General features: G+C 40.2%; 1 protein-coding gene across 9 annotated transcripts; it reads right to left on the bottom strand.

Moving 5' to 3' along the window:
• Positions 1-2,267: 2,267 nt before the first annotated feature.
• Positions 2,268-20,465, bottom strand: LOC126608472 (E3 ubiquitin-protein ligase COP1-like). Of its 9 annotated transcripts, none has more exons than XM_050276362.1 (15): positions 20,318-20,465; positions 20,009-20,116; positions 19,393-19,812; positions 19,231-19,308; positions 18,995-19,150; positions 18,600-18,902; positions 17,944-18,101; positions 17,763-17,828; positions 17,553-17,631; positions 4,554-4,709; positions 4,348-4,446; positions 3,536-3,640; positions 3,040-3,219; positions 2,736-2,846; positions 2,268-2,651 (listed from the first exon to the last, which is right to left on the bottom strand). In XM_050276362.1, the coding sequence occupies exons 3-15, from the start codon at positions 19,705-19,707 to the stop codon at positions 2,481-2,483; spliced, it is 1,977 nt and encodes a 658-aa protein (XP_050132319.1). In that variant the 5' UTR covers positions 19,708-19,812; positions 20,009-20,116; positions 20,318-20,465; the 3' UTR covers positions 2,268-2,480. The 9 variants fall into 9 exon arrangements, with proteins under 9 accessions (XP_050132319.1, XP_050132321.1, XP_050132322.1 ...); XM_050276364.1 differs by having other exon boundaries at positions 19,393-19,794; XM_050276365.1 differs by having other exon boundaries at positions 20,013-20,116.
• Between the last annotated feature and the right edge of the window lie 1,790 nt (positions 20,466-22,255).

The raw sequence follows: 22,255 nt of genomic DNA, 5'->3' as shown, positions 1-22,255 counted from the left end.
CAGGAAGAGCTGCCATATTGGGAAGACTGGAGATGACTCCATTTCCGTAGACTAGGTCTAGGAATTGGGCTTTACGTGTTACTTTGTAAGAATCTTGTTTACAATAGTGGATTGGACTTAGTGGAGAGTCCCCGGTTTTTTAACTTAGAGGTGGGTATGTCTGGCCAAAAATATCTTGTGTCCAAAGTTATTTATATTGTGTCACATATCTCTCGTACATATACATGATACATGTATCACTTGAATATTTAATTGGTATATGCTCACAACATGCTAACTTGACACATTAATAACTTGAAACGAACTTAGGCCTTGCTGACTAGGATAGTTTTTGGTATTTGAAATTGGTTATTGAATCTTTGATTTATTGATTAACGAATCTATCTTAGTTGACTGGCGGGCTTGATTAGTCAGTCCAGCGGATTATAATTTTTATATACATGATATTCCGCTTGGTACTAATTTTAAATTACAATTCAATAACTACCTGTTACAAATCTACACAACTTACCACAACTCATTACAACATTATGGATTAAAACCCAAAATTATAAATATCTTACAAACGTACCCGAAGTTGGTTTTTAGAACCAAAATAGAACGAAAATGGAAGTGAAATGTACAACCTGCAACACTTCAACCAATTGACTGAACTAGCTGCCGTCACAGCGAACATGACGACGACAACACTCTGATCACAGTTTCTTCACACAACGTCTTCGCATATGTGGGATTTGGATGAACTTACGCCATAAAACTGCCCTTCACAATCTGCGTTTCTTTGGAGGTTGTAGACGAACCACCCTTGTCAACTACAATCCAAACTGAGCTTCAATCCACCTGAAATCGAGCACTCATACCCTTCACCAGTTCCCTCTCTGTCTCTCTTTCACGCAAATACAACCCTCAATTCTCCCTCTTTCTTTGACAAAGCCACACCCAGTGAACCAAATTAAAAAAAAAAAAGGTATAAGGTTACCGAGTCACAATTGAAATGGAGCTTCAATCCACCTGTGAACACGGAAATTGAACGAAACAAGAACACGTGTACAAAATAATATTTTGGTGTTAATGATTTTTGGGGTTACAATCTCTTTCAAATTTGACCCTCTGATTAGATTTCGTAAGATGTTGTTTTGTGGATGTTGTTGATTCAAGGGCCGTCGAGGCTTGATCTTGGATGAACAGTTGGAAGTTTCTTCAAGGGCCTTCGAGGCTTGATCTTGATGAACGTTTGTGTGGATTTCTTCAAGGGTTTGATGAAGAACGAAGAGAGCTTTCTCGATCCTTCGGGATTCTTGGGAATTTTGGAGGTTGGATGCTTGAAAGCTTTAAAGTTTCAAAGCTTGAAGGTTTTGGAGAATTCTCTTCCACTTTGGGAGTAGAGAAATGTATTTGTGAATTTTAGGATGCTTGATACCTTGATGGAGAAGCCTATTTATAGGCTTTGAGAATGAATCATCACCACAAAATTTTCCCACCCAAGCACCATTACCTAATTTTCCCACTTAATGCAATATTGAAATTGAAGGGGTCTAACATATGACCTAATTTCTTAAAGTGTGCTTGTTTTGTCATTGCCCAAATGAGAAAAACTTGTTTTGATCCGTAGTGGATTGAAATGTGCTTACCTTGTCATTGCCCAAAATGAGAAGAAAAACTTGTGTTCATCCATAATGGATTGAAGTGTGCTTGCCTTTGTCATTGCCTAAAAATGAGAAGAAAAACTTGTTTAATCCTCCAAGGCTATTTCTTCCAATTTATTGAGTCACATGCCATGTGTACAATTGTGCGACACGTGGTGCATCCCATGTATGTTGTGACACGTCGAAACTTTAATGCGTTGGTTTATTTACCGAAATTTCGTTGTCTACACCACCTCAATTCGACTACTCACACCAGCTCCCTCTCAATAAACCCTTAGGTTTCCCTCTCTCTGACAAAAACACACCCAGTGAAAAAAAAAAAGGATGAATGACACTGGGTCACAAAGACTCGGCTCTACGCACGAGCTCAACAACTCACAACGGTTAGATTCCCATCCACACTGAAGGTGCGCACCTTAAAAACACCAACGGTATTAGCTTTTGTTTGCTTAATCAACCTAACTACAACAAGAAATCATTTGATAAAACAAAATAATAAAAATTACACTGAAGTTGAAAAAACTAAATTTTTACTGCAAATATACATGAATCTGTTGAGGACGAATAAATCTGTAGAACTCAAGAAAAGCCGGGCACACAGGCTCATAATGCACAAGGACACTCGGTAATCAATGATATTATTGCTATATATTTTCACTTTCTTTGGCACATTTAGTATCTTCTGTATAACAAATAATAAAACTTTCCACTGACATTGCATCTCAACTCAATCCTAGCATTTACACTTCAACATCCGAATATCGCTTACAAAACAATCGCAGCATCAACTTTCTTTCTCGTGAATCCTTCTTTTAGTTTCCATTTAGTTGTTGTCTATGCCGCAAGAACCAACACTTTAATGGTTCCTTGACTGTTTGCAGTTAGCATGGTAGGGCTATCACTCTTCCAACATACAGCACTGATGAAGTACGACCCCGCATCATCCTCTGTGTCATCCAAATCAGGCGACCCAAATTTATGCCAAGTCACAGGTTTAGAGATCTCCTGACAAATTATACCGGAAACTTTTAGTTAATCACAAGTTAACAAAATGCAGGAATGGAGTATTTTTTTTTTAATCCCACTAACCTTATGATACACAAACACTTCATTTGTTTCGCTGCCACACGCAATGTACTCGCTGTTTACTGTAAGACCAACAAAGTTCTTCTCATTTGTGTGACCTTTAAAAGTACGAACCTTCAAACAAAACAGAGATGAAGAGTACAACTTAGCTAATCGATAAATAAGTTTCATAACAAGATGTCAACAAGTCCATTCTATTCTCATTTTCTCAATTAGTTTTATTTTCCATGTAGATTAGAGCATATAATAACCCATTAACTATGTTAAGTGTACCAAAGTGAGTTTGCTTCAAGGCATAATCACTTACTGGAATATTATCCCTCACATTCCATAACCGCAGTGTGCTATCAGTGGATGCAGAGGCAAGCTCATAGTTTGACAAGAATTTTACATAAGACACGGTTTTCCCATGCCCAGTGAACACGTGGAGTGGTTCGCTCGGATTTCTTAAATCATAATAGTGGATGTGATGGTCTGCTGAACCAACCTGGAAAAGGCAGGAGGAAAAGGTTTCAGCTTTACTTTATGGTAAATAACAGGACATATCATGTATGACTCTTTTATACACGACATACCCCACCCATAACGGGATGTCGAAGTAAAACTCAATAGATGTGTGCATGCACACATTAGCGTATGTACATGTAAGTCCAGTGCATTGCTCAGGCACAGTATATTACTGCGAATTAAGTCAGCAAAGCACAAGTTTGCACTCAAATCATCTAAGAACTAAACAAGATCAAACAATGAAGCAGATAGCGTGCCATAACTTTTCTCCAATATTGGCAATGAAAGGTGCATACCGCAATGAAGTTGCTAGATCCCGGATTATACTTGACGGAACATATGTTCGCTTTCATGTCAATATCAATAACACTAGCTTCCTGCCTTGTGCACCAAAGTTTTACCTGGTTTTTATACAAAGAACAGAGGATGTGGTTAGTTTATAATGCACACTTCCTTGAGCATCAAAAATAGTGAAAGCAAACGTACGTGTCACTCAAAATTGTTCACTTAAATTCTGACGGTCGGATGGTAAGCTGTGTATGAGGAGGAGGAGGAGGAGGAGGAGGGCGCCGGGGGGGGGGGGGGGATCAAAAATTGTAGTCATGTTAGCCTGAACCAAGCCAATTTTAAGCAAACATACAATTGTTTTGGCATTGTTATAAAAAATTATTTACTGGTACTTTTAAAAGTTAAAACATAGGAAACAGTTCCACAACCAATATGCACCGCCAAAGCATACAAAGGACACATCAACATTGTACACACACAACACATCAATTTAGCCTCCTGTATATAGTGAATAAATTAGATACAAGCATACATCAACTATTTTGTAAGCGTAAACCAACCAAGGCAACCTTAGGACAAGCATGGCAAATATAGCATTTTGCCTAGTCACTCGCAACAATAATTACTACCACACTAAAATATAGTATTTTGCCCCCTTTGGGTGTTCTTGGAAATTTCTTACTAATGATTTTATAAGCAAAAAATGGTGCACATAGAATAATACTTCTTTGCTTATCGAAAAAGAGAGAGGTACTACATTTCCAGTCACCTAATCATAAAAAAAATACTTGGTTCAAGATTATAAAGATTTTCGGAGTACCTTACAATCATCACTACCAGATACAAGCATCGTGGGGTCTATGCATGAAAAATCAACACTCCAAGCACGTTTTTCATGCTCTTCATATTCCATGACACTCTGTCGAAAAAGTTTAAGCATGAGCAAAAAAAACTGAAAGTGATGCAACAAGTATAAAAATTCAAATCACGCATGACAAATCTATCAGAATAAGTAAAATCATATACCTGCCGAGTATTTACATCCCAAACTGTTACTATTCCTTCATAGTCAGTACTGGCTATATGGTTTTTAGTAAACTTGTTCCAGCTCAAGCAACTAAGTTTTGAACGTGTAGGCATCTCCACAACAGGACAGTGCATGTCAGCTGGATCATTCAGAACCTGGGAAGAAGTATCATACAATTAATATCAAAATTTCCAAAAGCCCATAAACAGTAGTCAATGAGAAGTCAATTGAATGGATGTTTCCGTTTGATGTATTCAATCGGATGCAAAGAAATAAAGAGGGGTTTGTGAGAAGCTAAACGGGGGTGTGAAATCACCTCTCTTTACTTAAAGTTAAATTGGGGCTAGCATTGATCTGATGTCACAGGTTAAGTTGATACACGTACCTCCTTCAACCCAACTCAAGTAAAATTTAGATATTTGGAAGGACATTTTTACGTTTGTTTATCTATATTATTAAGGCAGAAGGCCTTGTGGTTAGATTTTCAGAAAGTACCTAAAGTGCCCTTTGATTATAGTGAATTGAAAAGACAAAAAATTCATAAGATGGGGACAATATAGTAAAAAATCAAGTAAGAAAACAGAGAAAGGAAAAGCAAATGCAAGTCCGACACACGGTGCAGACGACTAAACTGAGGATGGAAAAACACGAATGTGTAAATGGAAACAGTTTCGCAAAAGTACAGAAATAAAATCCAAACTGCTTGGTGAAAACTGCATATTGTCCAACCTTGAAAGAATATTGCTTTTGGCAATTGAAATTGTCAAAGCTCCAAGAATTTGCGAAGGTATTTCACTGCTTTGTTAGGTATTTGATCAGGTTCATTGGTTTGATTTTGCCATTTTGGGAATGGATCATTGTCGCCTCTTCCACTTCAGAAGAAGCTCTCCAAGCCTCCATATCCCAAAAACTCAAGCATAAATTCGACTTTTTGGTTTGATTCTTCGCTCAATTTTGTTGGGTTGTTCAATTGTTAGCAAACTCCGCCGTGTAAGTTTATCTTACATTGCCGATCCCAAGCCCGGATAAAGGAGGAGGGGGAGGGCGTCAGGTAGTCGACAGCCGGCACTCCATGATCACGTCGAATCCTTATGAAAATGAATCCAGAACGAAATCGCGCTAAAGCTAGGGCGTCACCCGTAAGTGGCGCGCTGTGTGGCCTGAGCACAGTGATAAGTGAGCAAGGGTCGCTGTATCTCCATCGGCACCCGGATACAGTGTTAAATGAGCAAGGGGGCTATAGAAACTTCTTTTCGAACGACTCCACTCAAAGTTGTTTGGGAGCATATGCTCCTATCAACTTTACACGGGACACACAAAAGAAGTACTTTGATCCTATTGGACGGGGAAGGGTGAAGAAGCTAGGACAGAAGGGTAGAGTTCAAGAGAGCAAAATGCGTTTAGGAACGTGGAATATAGGAACCTTGACGGGAAAATCTATGGAAGTAGTAGAAGTTATGGTGAGGAGAAGGATAAATATTATGTGCCTACAAGAAACTAAGTGGGTTGGTCGTAAGGCAAAGGATCTAGAAAACTCAGGGTTTAAACTATGGTATTCGGGCACAAATAGAACGAGAAACGGTGTTGGCATCATCGTGGACAAGACCTTGACACAAGATGTTGTAGATGTCAAGAGGGTAGGAGATAGAATCATGGCAATCAAGATTGTAATAGGACAAGAACTTATCAATGTGATTAGTGCGTACGCACCTCAAGTAGGGTTGGATACGAGTTCGAAGGAGAAATTTTGGGAAGACCTTGGAGACTTGGTGCAAGGAATTGCTCAGACGGAGAAGTTATTTATAGGAGGAGATTTAAATGGACACGTGGGCAGGGAGACAGGCAACTATGGAGGTTTTCATGGTGGCCATGGTTTTGGGGAGAGAAACGAGGATGGGGAAGCTATCTTGGATTTTGCAATGGCATATGATCTCTTCTTAGCCAACACCTTCTTTAAGAAGAGAGAAGAACATGTGATTACCTACAAGAGTGGGTCGTCAAAAACACAAATAGATTTTCTTCTAATGAGGAAAGGGGATCGTATAACTTGTAAGGATTGCAAAGTTATACCAGGAGAGAGCGTGACTAATCAACATCGCTTGTTGGTGATGGATGTACATATCAAAAGAGTGAGAAAAAAGAACAAGACTTGGAAGTGCCCAATGACTAGATGGTGGAATCTAAAAGAAGAAAAACAAGCCATTTTCAAAGAGAAAGTAATCACCCAGTGTGTGTGGGATAGAGAGGGGGAAGCTAACCAAATGTGGGATTCCATGGCTAGTTGTATCCGCAAAGTAGCAAAAGAGGTATTAGGAGAGTCCAAGGGCTTTGCCCCACACCAAAAGGAATCTTGGTGGTGGAATGAGGAGGTACAAGCAAAGGTGAAGGCTAAGAAGGAATGTTGTAAAGCCTTATACAAGGATAGGACCGATGAAAATGGTGAAAGGTATAGAAAAGCGAAGCAAGAGGCGAAGAAAGCTGTGAGAGAAGCTAAGTTAGCGGCTTATGACGATATGTATAAGCGACTAGATACCAAAGAAGGAGAGTTGGATATCTATAAACTAGCTAGAGCAAGGGAAAAGAAGACAAAGGACCTAAACCAAGTGAGGTGCATCAAGGATGAGGATGGAAAGGTTCTTGCTACGGAGAACGCGGTTAAAGACAGATGGAAAGGTTATTTTCATAATCTTTTCAATGAAGGACATGAAAGGAGTGCTTCTTTAGGGGAGTTGAGTAACTCAGAAGAGTGTAGAAACTACTCTTTTTATCGTAGAATTCGGAAGGAAGAAGTGGGTGTAGCTTTGAAGAAGATGAAGCATAGAAAAGCAGTAGGCCCAGACGATATACCAATCGAAGTGTGGAAAGTTTTGGGAGAGACAGGTATAACATGGCTCACTGACCTTTTCAATAGGATTTTGAAAACGAAGAAGATGCCGAATGAGTGGCGAATGAGCATTTTGGTGCCTATCTACAAGAATAAGGGCGATGTACAAAATTGCATGAACTATAGGGGAATTAAGCTAATGAGTCATACAATGAAGCTCTGGGAGAGAGTCATTGAGCATAGATTGAGGCAAGAGACACGGGTTTCGGACAACCAATTCGGGTTCATGCCAGGGCGCTCAACCATGGAGGCAATCTATCTCCTACGAAGATTGATGGAAAGATATAGAGATGGGAAAAAGGATTTACACATGGTCTTTATAGATTTGGAAAAAGCGTAGGATAGGGTCCCAAGAGACATTCTTTGGAGGATTTTAGAGAAGAAAGGAGTACGAGTAGCATATATCCAAGCTATACAGGATATGTATGAAGGAGCAAAGACTGCCGTAAGAACTCATGAAGGACAAACCGAAAGCTTTCCCATAACTGTAGGATTACATCAAGGCTCATCCTTAAGTCCTTACCTTTTTGCATTGGTAATGGATGAGTTAACAGGACATATTCAAGGTGATATTCCTTGGTGTATGCTTTTCGCAGACGATATAGTGTTGATAGATGAAACTCAGGAAGGGGTAAATGCAAAGCTTAACCTTTGGAGAGAAGTGTTGGAATCTAAAGGTCTTCGCCTAAGCCGATCAAAGACAGAATATATGGAGTGCAAGTTCAGTGCAAATGGAGGCCAAAACGAGTTAGGGGTGAGGATCGGAGATCAAGAAATACCAAAGAGCGACCGTTTTCGTTACCTAGGATCTATCTTGCAAAAGAACGGAGAATTAGATGGAGATCTCAACCATAGAATACAAGCTGGATAGATGAAGTGGAAGAGTGCATCCGGCGTGTTGTGTGACCGCCGTATGCCACTGAAGCTCAAGGGAAAATTTTATAGGACGGCAATAAGGCCGGCGATGCTGTATGGCACAGAATGTTGGGCGGTGAAGCATCAACACGTACACAAAATGGGTGTAGCGGAGATGAGGATGCTTCGTTGGATGTGTGGGCACACGAGAAAGGATAAGATTAGGAATGAGGATATCCGGGGTAAAGTAGGAGTAGCCGAAATTGAAGGAAAGATGAGAGAAAATCGGTTACGGTGGTTTGGACATGTGCAAAGAAGGCCTACTGACGCTCCGATTAGAAGATGCGACTATGGGACAGAGGTTCAGGGCCGAAGGGGCAGAGGAAGACCTAGGAAAACTTTGGAAGAGACCCTAAGAAAAGACTTAGAGTACTTGGATCTAACGGAGGACATGACACAGGACAGAATACAATGGCGTTCTAAGATTCATATAGCCGATCCCACTCAGTGACTTGGATTTTCCAAGTCTCCAACCGAGAAGTTTTCCTCACTCGGGAAATTAAGGGAACACTACCTCAACCTATATGCTCCACTCACAAAGCTTCAACATACAAGCTTCAACAAAAGAAAATTCAAAGAACTTAGCGAAGAAGGCTTTGGTGTATTTAACACAATACGTTGAAATGAAGGAAAGCTTATTTATTGATATCCCCGATAAGTTACAAATATGTACATATACTTGAGTTAAAATAAACAAACAAGAGGGAGCCTTCACAAAGGTTGCTTAGGAGAAGTCTCAGCAGTCGGTAGAGCCCCAGAAAGAGAAGGCACCGGAGGGGGATCATTCGGAGCCTCAGTACTGGACAAAACCCTAGAAGGAGGAGGCATCAGAGATTGATCATTTGGAGCTTCATTACGCGGTACAGCCCCAGAAGACGAAGGCAATAAATGCCTTTGGAACAAACCCACAAATCTCTGATGATCAAGTAAAACCTGACCATCAGATTCCTTCATCTGGTCAAGCTTCCTCTTCATGTTTGTAGCATAGTCATGTGCGAGCCGGTGCAACTGTTTATTCTCATGCTTGAGCCCTCTAATCTCCTGTTTGAGACTCATCACTTCAGCCGCCAATGATTCAACTTGGCGGGTTCGAGCAAATAGGCGTTGGGCCATATTAGACACAGAACCTGCACACTGAACACTGAGAGCCAGAGAATCCTTAACAGACAACTCATCAGACCGTTTGGAAAGTAGTCTGTTATCTTTGGGAGTGAGAAGGTTCCTGGCCACTACCGCAGCGGTCATATCATTCTTCATCACGGAATCCCCAACGGTAAGAGGACCAGTAGGGGAGACGAAGGATGGGCGCCATATGTTGTCTGGAGAAGGCGGGGCTGCCTCTTCAACAAGGTTCAAGTCAAAACGACGGTCGGAGGGGCCAGACATTTTCAAAGGTGTTGAAGAGAGGAGGTCGGACAAATCAAGATCTTAGAAGTGCAAGAATGGAGCTTCTACTGGTGGATATTCAAGTGTGCTTTGGAACTTAATGTCAGCCCCTATAAAAATCTGCACTCGACGAAGCTTCAGAAATCGAAGAGGCGCCTGCTCAGAAATCGAAGAGGCGTTTGCTTTCTCAAAAGCTGGGCTGCTCAGAGACCACGAGGGTCGATCTCAGAAATCGAAGAGGTGTTTGCTTTCTCAAAAGCTGGGCTGCTCAAAGACCACAAAGGCCGATCTCAGAAATCGAAGAGGCTTGCTTTCTCAAAAGCTGGGCTGCTCAGAGACCACGAGGGCCGATTTCAGAAATCGAAGAGGCACCTACTTTTCCAGCCTTGTTAGCACCTGTCACACGCACACTCAGCTTTGCGGAAATTATGGGCATTCTGTCGAAGATTTTTGGCGAAGTAAAAAGCACATGAATCGTTCTGTTCAATCACCCACTCCCCACACGCAACAGTAGCTCATGGGTACCACAGATAACTTTGCCAAAGTTCTCTGACAAAGTTGAGACACGTGAAGCTTGCAGCTCCCACTACATCGCTCTGACCAAGAAGGGTAAAAGAATTGCAAAGAAACAACACTAACAAAGTTTAGACACATAAATTTTGAAGGTCTAGCTACCATATTATTACCCACAAGGGTAAAGGAACAGTACCACTGCTGGATAATTGGAAAGTCCCGGTGTGTCAACCTCTGTGCTTCGTGGCAAGGTAGACTAGCAAACATGCCCAACCTTTACTCACATTCGAGAAAACACTCCTAACAAGATTGCTTGCTCCAAAATCGAAGAGGCACCGCCCTCCGAATCTCGAGAGCCAGACTCCCAACATGATTACTTTCTCAAAAATCGAAGAGAGGGTAAAGGAACAGTACCACTGCTGGATAATTGGAAAGTCCTTGTGTGTCAACCTTTGTGCTTCGTGGCAAGGTAGACTAGCAAACATGCCCAACCTTTACTCACATTCAAGAAAACACTCCCAACAAGATTGCTTGCTCCAAAATCGAAGAGGCACCGCCCTCCGAATCTCGAGAGCCAGACTCCCAACATGATTACTTTCTCAAAATCGAAGAGAGGGTAAAGGAACAGTACCACTGCTGGATAATTGGAAAGTCCCTGTGTGTCAACCTCTGTGCTTCGTGGCAAGGTAGACTAGCAAACATGCCCAACCTTTACTCACATTCGAGAAAACACTCCCAACAAGATTGCTTGCTCCAAAATCGAAGAGGCACGGCGCTCCGAATCTCGAGAGCCAGACTCCCAACATGATTACTTTATCAAAAATCGAAGAGACACCGCTCTCCGAATCTCGAGAGCCAGACCCCCAGCAGGATTGCTTTCTCAAAAATCGAAGAGGCATCGTTCTCCGAATCTCGAGAGCCAAACCCCCGACAGGTCTGTAATCTTCACACGCAACATCAGCTTTCCAGATACCACAAACCACTTTTTCAAAGTGCTCTGACAGAGTTAAAACATGTGAAGCTGGCAGCTCCCACTACCGTGCTATAACCAAGCAGGGTAAAGGAATAGCATTATTACTTGATGTTAGGGAGACTCCTATATATGTCGACTTCCATCCCTAACGGACAGGCAGACCTGCAAAAATGCTCAACCCTTTCTCTTATCTGAGAGGGCACTCCCAACAAAGCCTTTCGAAATATTCAGCTTTCTTTCCCCCCGATAATACCTCTGTAAACAAGCTATACTAGAGCAAGAATATCTCATATCATCAGGGTTAAAAGCAAGAGTATCCCATATCATGCTTTTTCCCTGTCTTTTCCTTTGGCCTTGTTCTTACCTGCAAGACAAGGAGAAAGAGAGCAATCAGTCAACACTTGGAATCAAGCTTCCAGCCAGGAACTGACTGCCTGGAACCCCTTACCTGATTACTTACCTGGCATTGCTCTCGAGTACTCATCTTCAACATCTTATGCTTCCAGGGAAGATACCGCATCTGCCTGAGGAACAGATAGGGCAAGTGAGAAGGATACAAGGAAGCATGTGGAGACAAGTGTAACAGCACACGTGCCGATACATCCACTACTCTATCAAAAGCAAAAGTATCCCATATCAGCAGGGTCGAACGTACTCTAGATTTGATGGACTTGTTTTGACCCTCAAATTCTTCAGTCGGCCTTATACTCTGGAGGAAACCAGAAAACCCTCCAGCCCAGTTCAAGAATAAGCCTGTGGAAAGTTACTTCTTCAAAAGCAAAAGTATCCCATATCATCTCTCCTCATTTTTCTTCTCTTTATCCTTCATGCTGCCTGCAAGATAGGGAGAATGTGAACAATCAGCCGGAGCTCTGATTGCTTACCTTGTCTGTCACCTCTTTCAGCAGATCCCCCAGCTCGGCGACTTGGGGGACTCCTACTACATGGTTTGTATCTCGCTTGACCAAGCATGAAACTACAAGTAAGCTTCAAGTGAAATTGATACATTACCTTGTGCATCTCCACCAGTTACAGATACCACCCCTGGATGGAGGAAGAGTACTTCCAGAGAAGATGCCACATCTACCTATGAGACAGATAAGGCAAGTCAAGACGATACCACACTCCGGTACTTAGAAGTTTCGTGGCTACGAGATCATTCTCCCACAATATTTCCTAATGTCATTTGTACTAAATCATTCACTTGTACTCACTAAAGGAGAGCTTGAACCTATGTACTTGTGTAAACCCTTCACAATTAATGAGAACTCCTCTATTCCGTGGACGTAGCCAATCTGGGTGAACCACGTACATCTTGTGTTTGCTTTCCTATCTCTATCCATTTATATCCACACTAATGACCGGAGCAATCTAGCGAAGATCACAAAAAGTGATCGTTTTCGCTACCTAGGATCTATCTTGCAAGAGAACGGAGAATTAGATGGAGATCTCAACCATAGAATACAAGCTGGACGGATGAAGTGTAAGAGTGCATCCGGCGTGTTGTGTGACCGTCGTAGGCCACTGAAGCTCAAGGGAAAATTTTATAGGACGGCAATAAGGCCAGCGATGTTGTATGGCACAGAATGTTGGGCGGTGAAGCATCAACGTACACAAAATGGGTGTAGCGGAGATGAGGATGCTTCGTGGGATGTATGGGCACACGAGAAAGGATAAGATTGGGAATTAGGATATCCGAGGTAAAGTAGGAGTAGCCAAAATTGAAGGAAATATGAGAGAAAATCGGTTCCGGTGGTTTGGACATGTGCAAAGAAGGCCTACTGACGCTCCGGTTCGAAAATGTGACTACGGGACAGAGGTTCGGGGCCGAAGAAGTAGAGGAAGACCTAGGAAAACTTTGGAAGAGACCCTAAGAAAAGACTTGAGTACTTGGATTTAACGGAGGACATGACACAAATGAGCGCAATGGCGTTCTAGGATTCATATAGCCGACCCCACTTAGTGGGAAAAGGCTTTGTTGTTGTTGTTGTGTTGTTCAATTGTTAGCATTCTCTTTTATCAGCAATTCAATGTTATTTCTTCGTATTTGGTATATACTTAATTTTAACGTGATGAAGTTATGTTGTTTCAATTAGAGAGAGGGGAAGACAACGACATTTTTGTGTCGAACAATTCCACCGTGTAAATGCTGGAATATGCCATTGGTTGAGGTTGTTTAGGTATACCTATTAGTTTTGGTTAGTAAGGGATTTAAGGTTGTACCCCATTAGCCATTATGCCATTTACAGGTGCATGTTCTAATTTTTGGTGTTTCAAGAATGTTTCTCTGTGTGCAATCATCAGGGATTGAACCAAGAGGTATTGGTTTGATGATGGTTATTTGTTTTTGGTCTTTTAGACCAAAGAGTATGTAAGCTAAATTTTCCAACTAAATGATGTGTCACCAATAAGAGATAAACACATTAATTAACACTTAAGTATCATGTCACTTAGTTTATAAAATTTTGCCGGAAAATTTAATCTCACTAGCATTACCCTTGGACAAAAACAACAACAACAACAACAAAGCCTTATCCCACTAAGTGGGGGGTTGGTTGTATGAATTCTAGAACGCCACTGAGCTCAGTTTTGCACCAAGTTTCAGTTAGTTCCAAGTGCTCCATGTCTTTTCTTAAAGTATCTTTTCCAAGTCTCCCTAGGTCTTTCTCTACCTCTTTTGCCCCAAGCCTCTGTCTGGTAATCACATTTTCTAGCCGAAGCATTTGTAGGTCTTCATTTCACATGTCCAAACCACCTTAACTAATTTTCTCTAATCTTTTCTTCTACTGTGGCCACTCTTACTCTACCTGAGATATCCATGTTTTCAATCCTGTCCTTTTTTGTGTGCCCACACCAATGTATTAAAAGCTGAGGACGTGGCTGAGGCGTCCAATGGATAGCCCAGCCTAGGCGTGAGGCGTGAGGCGAAGCCTCACGGAACCTAAAATTTTAATATATACTATATATGAAGTATATTTATAACAATATAATACTTTGTAAAAACAAATATAACTATAACTAAATCAAAGATAATATCATCTTCTTTAGTACCAAGTCTAGTTGTACTTGGAAACTATGTCATATAGTCTCAAAATGTTATAATTATTTATTTTATTGTAAGCAATTATAGAGAACTTCAAGGAAAATAAGGATGAATGATCACAATTATAGGAAAATTTCAAGTAAAATACAGGCTTAATGTTGGAATTATAAGTAATTTAAAAGGAAATAAAGGCTAAGAGTAGTATAGGGTATTTAAAATGATATAAAGCAATAATTATGGGAATTTAAAGGCAAATAAAGGGTTGAGTGGAGTATTTATAGGGTATTTAAAATGAAATAAATGGGGTGGAGTATTTATAGGGTATTTAAAATGAAATAAAAGGCAAAAATAAAGGGTTGAGTGGAGTATTTATAGGGTATTTAAAATGAAATAAAGGCTTAGTAGAGCAATTATTATGGAAATTTATGGGATTTGGAGAGTCTCTACTTCTTTGTTTAAACTTGAACGGCAAAAAACCTGGATTTTGAAGAAAAAAACGCCCAGATGAACGCCCCGGACGCCCTGAGGTGAACCTTTGAAAACACTGGCCACACATCCAACAAAGCATTCTCATCTCCGCTACACTTATTTTTTGCACATGCTTGACCACCCAATATTCTGTGTCATAAAGCATTGCTTGCCAAATTTTTCCTTGAGCTTTAGTGGCATACCATGATCGCACAACACACTTGATGCACTCTTCCACTTCATCCATCCATCTTGTATTCTATGATTGAGATCTCCATTCAATTCTTTGTTATTTTGCCAGAATGATCCAAGATAACGAAAGAGTTCACTATTTGGTACTTCCTAATCTTCGATCCTCACCCCTATCTCATTTGTATCCCCATTCTCACTGAACTTGCACTCCATATACTATGTGTTTGACCTACTTAGGTGAAGACCTTTAAATTCCGACACTTCCTGCCAAAGGTTAAGCTTCACATTCACTCCTTCCTGTGTTTTATCGATCATCACTATATTATCTGTGAAAAATATACATTAAGGGATATCATCTTGAATATATCTCGTTAACTCATCCATTACCAATCAAATGGACTTAAAGTTGAGCCTTGTGCAACCTTATGGTTATAGGAAAGCTTTCAGTTTGTCATTCATGAGTTCTTACAACAGTCTTTGCTCCATCGTACATATCCTTTATTGCTTAGATATATGCTACTTATACTCCTTTCTTTCTCTGGAATGCTCCAAAAAAATTCTCTAGAGACCCTATCGTACACTTTTTTCAAATCTACAACGATTTTCAAATCCTTTTGCATATCTCTATATCGATCCATCGATGTCCATACAAGATAGATTTCTTCCATAGTTCCTTGCATGAGCCCGAATTGATTGGCTGAGACCCATGTCTCTTACCTTAGTCTATGCTCAATTACTCTCTCCTAGAGCTTCATTGTTGACTCATTAAACTAACACCTATAGTTCATGCAATTTGTATATCGCCGTATTCTGGTAGATAGGCACTAAAGTGCTTTTTTTGACAAATAATTGTGGTTAATTATGTTCCCTTGATACATGTTTTATTCAACTATATTGTGACAACTTATCTGTTTGTGTATACAGCAGGGCGCATGACGCACTCAAACCTATCTAATCACAGCCAATCATTTGGAAGAAATTAGAAACTTAAGGAATTTGTCAGGCTTTCATCCCGAAGTTGCTGGGAAGCATATGTTTTTGTTGCCAAATTTGAAAAGCCTTGGAATGTAATGTCAATTGTTGCTTCTTCAAAGTTCACCTAATAGATTTAATTGTAATATAATAATATTATATTTAAGATGCTTGCAAGCAGTGGTGAAGGGATTTATTTGTTTTAGGACTTTGTTTCTCACACGTTTTTGCTTGTGTTATATCAAATATCACAAAATCTTTTGGTGGCTCGGCCTTTAGACTCGAGTGCATTTCAAAACAATTTCTGTCAACCAAAGTTATAGGTTAAAGTCTCTTGACAAAAACCAGTAATAGGGTTTGTTCAATCTCTTTTATACATTATTCAATTATATCTAAACCATGATTAAATATAAGATTCACTAGTTTTCTTTGTAAAATCTGCGTAACGGGCGCAAGAATAATGTTTTGTTAAGTCTTTGTGCATGATTAAAAGTTTGTATGTTGCACGTAGCGCGTAATTGAAAAAATGCCTCTTGCGTGTGCGTCAGCACGTGCTGAGAGACTAGAGGCTAGTAACATATAAAGTAAATCAGTCAACGTAAACTTCAAGAATCAACTTGGGCTGAAAAAAAAATGATTCTTTTGCGTATCTCTAACTTTTTGTGTTCATATCTCTTAGTTTCAATCCTATGAATGCTTTACACATTTAAGTTGAAGACCAGGAGTCTGGAAATCTACATTATCCGTAGGTAAACTGTACAGCTGCATGTGAATTTTCTAATTCAATTGGGAGAGAAAATGAACTTTCTATAATAGGGACTGGACACTGGCTTGAATTTGATGTAGGGATTGGAGAGTGACATGGGACTTAAAAAATGAAAAGCAAACCTACTGCATGAGATATCCTATTTGAAGAGAGATGGCAGATAGACCTAAAGAGAGATGGTAGATTCCCACAGGCTTGTGTTTGTAGTTTCATACAGGTTCTTCATACAAAAAACCATTTTCTCTTCTGTCATAAGGTTCTAATCTTTCAGCTAAGGCTAAGAGAATGTCTTAGTCTGATCTATACTTTTAATGCTCAGTACTAATTAATATTCATATTTGATGTTTGAGTTCTCTTTTAATGCATGGACAATACTTTTGAGTTTTATGAGCTTAATCATAGACTAGAGTACTTCTTTTACCAGAAAGACGGAAGTAGGAGCATATGGAATTTTGGTATAAGGATTTTGTGTCTCACCAACAAATATTCTTCATACTCCCGGAAAAGAAAAAAATTATGATAGATTTTTTGCAAAACCATACATGAATGTTTATTATTTATGTAATTTTCTTTAAATTGGCTAATTGTTCAATGGTTAATCTAATTCTATTTGTTCAAATATACCGAGTAAAATCAACTTTTGTATTGAGTCAATACTCTATTGTTATATTAGAGGAAGGCATTCAAACAATCAAAGAATAAAGCAATTTGTCTTTGTTGAAAATATCTTAAAACCCTTTCTTTTAGTAGTTGACTAGGCAATGCACTCAAGTAACCAGAAGTATCTGAACACCCTTTCTTTTAGAAGTTAACAATACTGACTGTCGACAGAAAAATAATGTTGCTGGAATTAACGGTAAAAACAATCTTAAAATCAAAATCATACCGAAGAGAAGTCAAAAACTTTTATGCACCGTGAAACTCCAGCAGTAGCAAATAACTCGTAATCACAATCAAATTCAATGCTGCAATGAATGTGAACAACTGTATGAGGTTAACAATACCAGCAACAACGTCTCCAGAACATAGTTCATCTATAATGAATCAAGACATTTAATTCTGAAAGTTAGACATGATATGCAACATAATTAATCACCTGGATACTATATTGGCCGAGTGAAATAGATCCCCATGCCTAAGTTCAGCCATGACCCTCATTCGACTGTTTCATAGCAAACAAAACAGAATAGTGATTATAGTAAATAAAACTGTATATCTGCATGTTGACCCAAATGAAAAGTAAATTTCTGTAAGGGATCCAATATCTGATATCATACCTGTACTGTGTTAATGTAGTGAGCACTGTTTGAAAATCAGCAAGACCTGCAGTATAACCTTCTCTCTGTATTACACTTTTGTCCCGTTCTTGCTGGGAGTACGGTTGGTTCGCCATCTGACGCCGCTTTCGCAGGTAACACTCTTGAAGTTCATCAAACTACAAGCCAGGGATGGAATGAGAACAAACCAAGACAACCATAAAAACGAGGAGGGTCTAGCTTACCTTAAATTCAATTAACTTGATCAATACAGGTGCTGGCACTCCAAAAAAATTCATTCTCCACTCCAATGAAAAAAAATAAGGTAGGGAGGGGTGCGGAGTGACTATTTTGGAGTTCTAATAACAATTACCCAAAAATAAAAGTAAACTCAACTAAAGTCCAGAAACCCCATAAACCAAAACCCAGTGTAAGTATTGATTTCATGCCAAATTGACAGAGAGCTATATTAATGCATTTGTAGAGTACAATTGAGGTGGCTTTTGTTGAGGACCAAATGAGAAACAGGTTTGGAATGATTGAAGGGGTTGCCCATATTAACCACCATCTAATGTCTAAATAATAGCAATGATCCCCCGGGACAAGTGTATTCATCATAAGATAGAAGCACACAAAGTGCAAAAATAGTCTATAATCATTACAGGACTGTCACTGACCTGTGCATGGACCCGCTTTTTTCTGGCTACAGCAAGACCAGTTTGAGTTAGATACTGGGAGTCTGATGCACTTAAAGCATCCCTTCTCGGAAGATTCCAAGATGACATCCCTCCTCGTCCACTAAGCGCACAGGTGTTGTTATCTGGAGAGGAATGCCATTGCTTTCTTGTCCCAGAAATAGAATCATCCACTCCAAGCATCCGCAGCTTGACAGAGTATCTGTCCCTGGCACGGTACAAGTCCATTCTGCATCTCTCTACTGCACCTATGTCCTCTTTGATAAATTGGAGATGGGTTTGCACCTGCAACATAAAATCAATTGAATTAGTAAAAAATACCATTTAATTCAGTTCAATGAAATATTTCAAATAACGCCAAGAGTATACAAAGAAACCTCATTAAGCTCGTCAACTTTTTGCTTCCTTAGGCAATTCAAGAAGTCAAGCAGTATTTGCATATTTCTCTCCGCCTCTTCTTGTTCCATTTTCCTCTTCTTCTCTGCCAGGAGTGCCAACAGGGTGTCTAGTTCCTTGATTGACACTTCACATCCCTATCACAGCACAACACCACATTCAGACAGCAAACGAAAATTCATATGTTATTTTACTTGACTCGTACAGCCAGACTCACCTGCTGCAATGCCTGGCGAAAATGCTCTACAGGAGATGCACTTTTGGAAATTTGACGAGCAGAAGTCTTCTTCAGAAGCTACAGTACATTACATATAACAGTAAGCTGCAGTTCTAAGTATATCATTTTTCATCTTTAAGGAGTGGGAATTTGAGAGGAAACCTTGTCCAGCAAAAAATTAGGGAACAATTGTTTGGCGCTGAGGAACTGGGCGCAGCAAGGGCAGTCGCTCTTGTTGCGGAGGTGGGTGATGATGCACATGTAGCAGAAGCTATGACCACACGCTGTGAGGAAGGCGTCCTTTATCATTTGCATACAAATTGGGCATAACAAGTCCTTGTCTACCTCTGCCAGTTCTTTCTCATGCACCAGACGACCCACCTCACCGCTACCTGGATCTGCCAAATCCGTGATGCTTGACACTTTTGGTTCGGGTTTCACTGCCGGGACTAGAGCCCCGGTCGAGCACTCCTCCATTCTTTCTCCCTCTAAACTTTTGCTTGAGCCCCGGTTGACCACTAGTAGTGGTCCACTACTCCCCTCTCCGGGGAATATATATCAAAACTGTTACATATATTTCTTCTGTCAACTCAGAAACAAGCAAGCACATGTATTACACATGAGAATTTAAGCATGCTTATAAGTTATAAAATCAAGCACCCGGAACTCGAACATAAAACCCCCACCCCAGTAACCCAGTTCCCCAGTTGCAGGGTACCAAACATATTCACACAAAAAATTAAAAAAAAAAAAAAAAAATTTGAGTGCTTGAAATTACCAACCAACCAGTGGTGCAACCTGCAAGCAAGAATAATCTTAAACAAGGAAGGAATGCCTCTCCTTCCGCCCTTGTCTTCAATATCCAATCAAATTGGGTGCACTGCAGCTTCAAAAAAGTAAACCCATTCAAATCAATGCAAAATTGCAAACTAAATAGCCAAAAACATCAACAATTATTCTAAAATCAACAAAAATGGAATATCAAATCAGTTGAGGGAAAACAGCAAAAGCATCAACAACCCAAATGAAAGCCAAACAAATAATCCAGAAGAAAACTAAATCGGTAGAGGGAGACGGGAGAGCTTACAATTTGAGGGAGCGGTTGGTTGAAGAAGGTGAATCAGACTGAGGAGGTTTGCAGTGTGAAGGGAAGGGAAGAAGAATTGAGAGAGAGAGGTTACTTTGGTTCGTGAGCTTGATTGGCAACTGTCAGTGCGTAACACAAAAATAAGAAGTGCACCATCAACCACGTGTACCCACAACTAACATTCTGTTGCCTTTTCGCCGGTGCCCATCATTTGGGCTGGGCTTTCTATTGCTGCAACTTCTACACCCACGGATATGCCTGCTCGCAAATTATTATCTATATACTAAAATCCGGTGGAAAACTACTGCTCACTAACAGTGCCCACCCAGTTTTGCCCCTCATTCTCTTCAAGTTTTTTAGACTTTAGTGGGGTTGTATGGTGAATTGGCCACTTTGCCCCTCTCTTATTTTTGTTCCCGTGCGTGCGTTTTGTGTCTTCCAATTTTCACTTCCTCTTCTTTTCTTCTCTCTGTCTTTCCGTTTCTATCGATTTCCCCGTTTGTCTTTCGGTTTCGATTCCGATCGGATCGTGTGGAATGGTATTTGGCCTGTTATTGTCGTTGTTTTCCACGAACGAATCGCTGTGGTTCAGGTGTGTTTGTTCATGCGTTGCTTTATTTTCTGTTTGGTTAGCAAGGAATTTTTTTAATTGATTGTTGTAAAGTTTGGCTCTTCACCTATTTTGCTCAACATTTTCTTTATTTCTTCGTGTTTTACATCTGGTTCTTTCGTTTGATTTCATTTTTTGGTTGCAGGAAATATTCGTCTTCGAATTTTAGGGTTTTATTCTGCGAGCTTGCAAGCCCTTTTTGGGTCAGGTATGTTGATGCACAAAATCAGCGAGGACTTTGGTACAACAGAAAGTGTCAAGTTTGTGACCTTCGCTAGATTGTTCCGGTCACTAGTATGGATAGGTATGTAAATGGACAGAAACAAGGAAGCAAACATAAGATGTACGTGGTTCACCCAGATTGGCTACATCTATGGAGTAAAGGAGTTCTCATTAATTGTGAAGGGTTTACACAAGTACATATGTTCAAACTCTTCTTTAGTAAGAACTAGTGAATGATTTAGTACAAATGACATTAGGAAATATTGTGGGAGAATGATCTCCTTTTATAGAGTTTTTAGCTTTGTTCTGACATTGACACGTGTCGTGTTGTGATTGGCTTCTAATGTTGACACATGTCGCGCTATGATTGGCTTCTGATGTCGACATGTGTCACGTTGTGATTGGCCTCCTGGTTGGAGGGAAACTCTTCTGGATCCTTGACGGTATAATGTTGACAGGTGCTCAGTAGTTTCGGGATTGGTCAAGTATGGTACAAACAGTGTTCCCCTAAGTTCCCGAGTGAGGGAAGTTCCTCAGTTGGGAACTTGCAAGATCCAAGCCGCTCAGTAATCATGAAATTTCTAAGTATCGAAGTGTGGTATCGTTTTCACTTGCCTTATCTGTCTCATAGGTAGATGTGGCATCTTCTCTGGAAGTACTTTTCCTTCATTCAGGAGTGGTATCTTTAACCAGTGGAGATGCACAAGGTAATGTATCAATTTCATTTGAAGCTTACTTGTAGTTTCAGGCTTGGTCAAGCGCAATACAAACCATGTAGTAGGAGTCCCCTAAGTCGCCGAGCTAAGAGATCTGCCGAAAGAGGTGACAGACAAGGTAAGCAATCAGAGTTCTAAGCAATCAGTCCCATATCAGAAGTTTGATTTCGAGTTCCGGCTGATTGTTCTCATTCTCCCTATCTTGCAGGCAGCAAGAAGGATAAAAAGAAGAAAAATGAGAAGAGATGATATGAGATACTTTTGCTTTTGAAGAAGTAACTTTCCACATGCTTATTCTTGAACTGGGCTGCAGGGTTTTCTGGTTTCCTCTAGAGTATAAGGCCAACTCAAGAATTTGAGGGTCAAAACAAGTCCATCAAATCTAGAGTA

Source organism: Malus sylvestris, chromosome 16, assembly GCF_916048215.2.
Source record: "Malus sylvestris chromosome 16, drMalSylv7.2, whole genome shotgun sequence".
Taxonomy (NCBI): Eukaryota; Viridiplantae; Streptophyta; class Magnoliopsida; order Rosales; family Rosaceae; genus Malus; species Malus sylvestris.
The sequence above is the reverse complement of the archived record's forward strand: the minus strand, read 5'-3'. Positions and strand labels throughout refer to the sequence as shown.

What these genes read in the sequence shown, in the direction of transcription:
- LOC126608472 (XM_050276362.1), bottom strand. Translation starts at nt 19,707, where the DNA reads ATGGAGGAGTGCTCGACCGGGGCTCTAGTCCCGGCAGTGAAACCCGAA. An exon ending in GGGATGTAAATACTCGGCAG is followed by an intron (nt 4,447 to 4,553) that starts GTATATGATTTT and finishes CTTTTTCGACAG; the next exon opens with AGTGTCATGGAATATGAAGA. An exon ending in ATGTGAGGGATAATATTCCA is followed by an intron (nt 2,847 to 3,039) that starts GTAAGTGATTAT and finishes TTTTGTTTGAAG; the next exon opens with GTTCGTACTTTTAAAGGTCA.